The 3,971-nt window shown below is 39.4% G+C and overlaps 1 protein-coding gene across 8 annotated transcripts; it reads left to right on the top strand.

Moving 5' to 3' along the window:
• Nucleotides 1-968: 968 nt before the first annotated feature.
• Nucleotides 969-2,521, top strand: LOC307022483 (uncharacterized protein). Of its 8 annotated transcripts, XR_013803417.1 has the most exons (4): nucleotides 969-1,340; nucleotides 1,433-1,515; nucleotides 1,730-1,789; nucleotides 1,881-2,521. XR_013803417.1 is itself a non-coding variant. In XM_079655288.1 (3 exons), exons 1-2 carry the CDS (start codon nucleotides 1,043-1,045, stop codon nucleotides 1,498-1,500), a joined length of 366 nt encoding a protein of 121 aa, XP_079511414.1. In that variant the 5' UTR covers nucleotides 969-1,042; the 3' UTR covers nucleotides 1,501-1,515; nucleotides 1,730-2,521. The 8 variants fall into 8 exon arrangements, 3 of the variants coding, with proteins under 3 accessions (XP_079511414.1, XP_079511413.1, XP_079511412.1); XM_079655288.1 differs by having other exon boundaries at nucleotides 1,730-2,521; XM_079655287.1 differs by having other exon boundaries at nucleotides 1,597-2,520.
• The last annotated feature ends 1,450 nt before the right edge of the window (nucleotides 2,522-3,971 follow it).

Raw genomic sequence — 3,971 nt, 5'->3', positions numbered from 1 at the left:
CACCCTTTTGGTAGAAGTAAGGAGACCCCGTTTCCAGTGACAGAGAGTGAGAGACGGAGCAACAGCAGCAGGATCTTACAGATAGAGACGACATTACCGACATAATTCGACTTCTAGTTCTAACATCACGTCAAACTTGTCAAACGTAAGTGGGGCTTCTTTTTCTACGACTGAATTAACACTTATGATATTGTTACACTGTTTTTGCAATAGTTGTTAGATTGTCTTTAACTCTGTGTGTTGTTAGCGCTAAGGTACTGTAACTTTTGTTAGCTAATGTTACACTAACGTCATGTATTTACAGTAAATGTCAGCGTTCACAGCAGCTGATTTATTACTCATTACACATGGCAAAAGAGCTGTCATTATTTGACTCTTTTCATTGCGGCAGTTCTACTTACTACAGTACATTTTAATTGGGTAAATACTACAGTATTCAGTCTTAAAACTTTTTTTTTGCTATCTTCTATTATACTTTTGTTATTATTTTATGGCTAAAGATGTTACCCATATGCTTTTCTGTCTGTCTGTTCATGTAATAGAAAAGTTGTTACCTAGTCATTACAAATCCCAATGAATGTAAACATGAAATAAAGTGAGTTCACTCACATTGACAGGGCAATACATAATGAATCTTCCTGCCCACCTGCCTCTCTGTTTGTTTGTTTGTCTGCGTGTCTGATCATGTAATATAACATGTGTTACCTATACAAATCCTGGTTAACGTGAATGAATGAAATGAATAATTCTGCTAGTATAACAGTATGATGAGTTTTGCACTTCTTAATACATATTTTGCATTGTGTTTTACTGTGTGCAGGAGATAATGAAGAAAACCATATTCTTCCCAGGAAAGATGAGTGTCCTTCAGGAAGGGTCCATCTGGCCACCTGCGACAGGACCCTTCAGAGGAGGGTATGAGAATAAAAAAAATCATTCCCTTCAGGACAAGTCTGCCCCTCAGAAGCATGAGCATGTGAGGATAAATGCTCTCACTGAGGTCCTTCAGAGGGGAGGGGATGTATCCGACTGACTCGAGGTGATGGGGGAGTACGTGCTACAGTTCGGAAAATATAAGGGGAAACTGTACAGGTGGCTCCTTGAGAATGACGTCGGCTACACCCTCTACCTGATGGACAAGGTGGACGAGGAGGAGAGAGGTGGGACCTTCATCCCCCGAGGGCCTAGCAAGGACAGACTGCTGTTGTTTCTGGACTACGCCAGAAGCTTCCAGGAAATTCAGGATCTGAGGAAGTACCTGTGCTCCAGGAAGCCTGCCCCACCAGTGGCGTCAGAGGGGGAACATACTGTCGGCTTTGGAGCCAGGGCCAAAGACACCTGTAAGCAGATCTGGGATAGCAGGGCTGATGGTTATGCTGCCTTTGTTTTAGGAGTGAAGTGCATCACTAACAGCAAGATGTACAACCTTCAGGCAGCAGAGGGCTGAGTCCTGTCCACCACCTGCTGAAGGCTGCATTGCATCAGATACCTCCACTCTGACATCCAGCACTCCAGGTCAGCTCACAGTAATATGCAAATACTGCTTTAAGGTGAACATGACATTGACATAATAAATGTTATTGTTTAATCTCCTAGTGATGGAGGAGGACAAGGAGCTGTAGAGGGGGATGTTGAATCTGTCTCCTTCAAAATTCTACAACTTCTTAAATGCTGCTTCTTAATTTCGATGTGTATACGTCACTTGCCTGTTTGTATCTCATCATCCCAGATTCATCACCACATAATATGGCCCCTGTGGAAGCGCAGGGAGACACTGTCCTCGATGAAAGTATGGATATCTGAGTCACTGTATTATAGCAGTCGTAGAGCTTTATTCAATTTTATCTGATGTAACTATGATGTTTTACTTTGTTTTACAGCTCTGACTTGCCCAGTGCCTCCTTTCCCCTTAGCTCTGACTTGCCCAGGGTTGTATATCTACTGCCCCTCCAGAGTCTTATCCTTATATAATGCACAGGGCATGGAGAAGGAGATGACGTGACCGGAGTTCCAGCAGTCGGACTTCTATGATGCTGAAAGGGACAGATGGATTGCAGACAAAAGGAAGCCCTAACCTACCCTCACATACACACATGCATGCGCCACTTCCTGGGTCTACTAAGTTTCATATTAACATACAAACTAAGACGTTTTGCCTGCAACAAAAACGAGACCCCTAAACTATCAGCCTTTTCACCATCCTGACATTCCTGCCAATAACAAAACAGTTTTGGTTAATGCCCCCAAAAAACTCAATTCATAATAAAGAATAATAATAATTTCAGGGATTTCTATAGGTCCTCCACTCCAATCTTGTCGGTGCTGGGGCCTGCACTAGAATGTTATATACTATACTAGAATAAATATAATTATTGCACTGCAATAAAGAAAAAAACAAATACCAAGTAATAGGGTATAAATCACTAAAATGAGAATAGAATGCAGAATAGTAACCATACAATAACATGAGGTGAAAAACATTTCAGATAATGGATGGTGGTGATATCAAATAAATCTATAACAAAACTATACACTATCTTCTTCTAAATTATAATATTACATATTAAGGTGCAATACAACATATCATAAAGTCCAAAAATACAAAGAATATAATATGGTTCAATTCTTTTTTCAGGATCTGATTGTTCTCTCTGTATTGTGTTTTCAGTATTTTTTATATATCTGTAGTTATATTTATATTATTTCCTATATTTGATGTTTCAGCTGTTTTTGAATAAATGATCTTGAATGCATCACTGTGACTGTCTTTACTTGATAGAGGAAGTAATAGTGATAGAATGAAGAATTAAGCACACTCATATGCTCTATGTAAACATCTGTACAATCAACATATTTCAAACATGTTTATAAGTAAAAATACAAAAAGATTATATAAAACATTATTATTACTAATATTAAGATATCATTATTTGTGTTATTATTGTTATGATTGCTATATAGTAAGGTTAAAATAACTTATAAGAAGCAGCAAGAAAGAATAATTCATTTCTAACTCCAAATATCTGTTTCAACTCTAAATTTAAACGTTTGAAAAGATAAATGTAGTATTTGTGTATAATGAGCAACATTTTGAAACCGAATGTGGGGATTTTTGTTTGGATCAGGTGGGATTCGAACCGTTGTTCTTTTGAAGAGGCTTCTGGCCAATAGAAAGTCTTCTATGGGTATACACGGCTTACCTTCGCATGTGAGGCAAACGTGATGACCACTACACTACAGAAACTGCTGAAAAGCTAATTACACGTTTGCGCGTAGATGCAACATTGATATTTAATTGTAAACCTTCAAAACGACGGACCACATGTTGATTTCTGAGACTCGGAGATATTTCACACTGGATCCAGTCACAGCTGCAGCGTCATGGACTTTCATAACAGCAACTGTATACTTAACCCAAATGCTATCCTGGATATGACATGTAACCCCTCGAAGAGCGCCACCTAGGGTTGACGTGCTAGGATTGCTGCAGGAGCATTCCTCGTTAGTATAGTGGACAGTATCTCTGCTTGTCACGCAGAAGACCGGGGTTCGATTCCCCGACGGGGAGATTTTTCAATAACTGCCGGACTTTATTCACCAAAGGTGGAAAGCATCTATCTACTCATGAACGAGGAGGCCACCAAGAGGCCCTTGGAAAAACTTTCAGATAAGTGCGTACATGAACCATGGCAACTGAACTTTCGTAAGGTCATCATTATAACATCCATGACAAAGCTACCAAGTTGAATTGAAGTACCCTAAGCATAACTGCTATTAACAACTTTCAGTTAACAGGACAACATGCCTCATCGATTTGAATACACGGAGAGCCAAAGCCGTACAATTCAAAAGCAATGCTCAGCAAACAATCGTCTTGCTCATCCAACAATTGTCTTGAAAAGACTCAACATTCAACTGCCCTATTTCTGAAAATGCTTTTTACTCTATCTAGATTCCCGATAACCTTTCTT

The sequence above is a fragment of the Notothenia rossii genome (assembly GCF_949606895.1).
Source record: "Notothenia rossii genome assembly, chromosome: 10".
NCBI classification, from domain to species: Eukaryota; Metazoa; Chordata; class Actinopteri; order Perciformes; family Nototheniidae; genus Notothenia; species Notothenia rossii.
This window is presented reverse-complemented; position numbering and strand designations above follow the sequence as displayed.

Excerpts from the sequence above, each read along its gene's own strand:
- LOC307022483 (XM_079655288.1), top strand. The coding sequence starts at position 1,043 with ATGGGGGAGTACGTGCTACAGTTCGGAAAATATAAGGGGAAACTGTAC. Across the intron at positions 1,341-1,432 it reads AGCCAGGGCCAAAGACACCT|GCAGCAGAGGGCTGAGTCCT; the intron begins GTAAGCAGATCT and ends TACAACCTTCAG.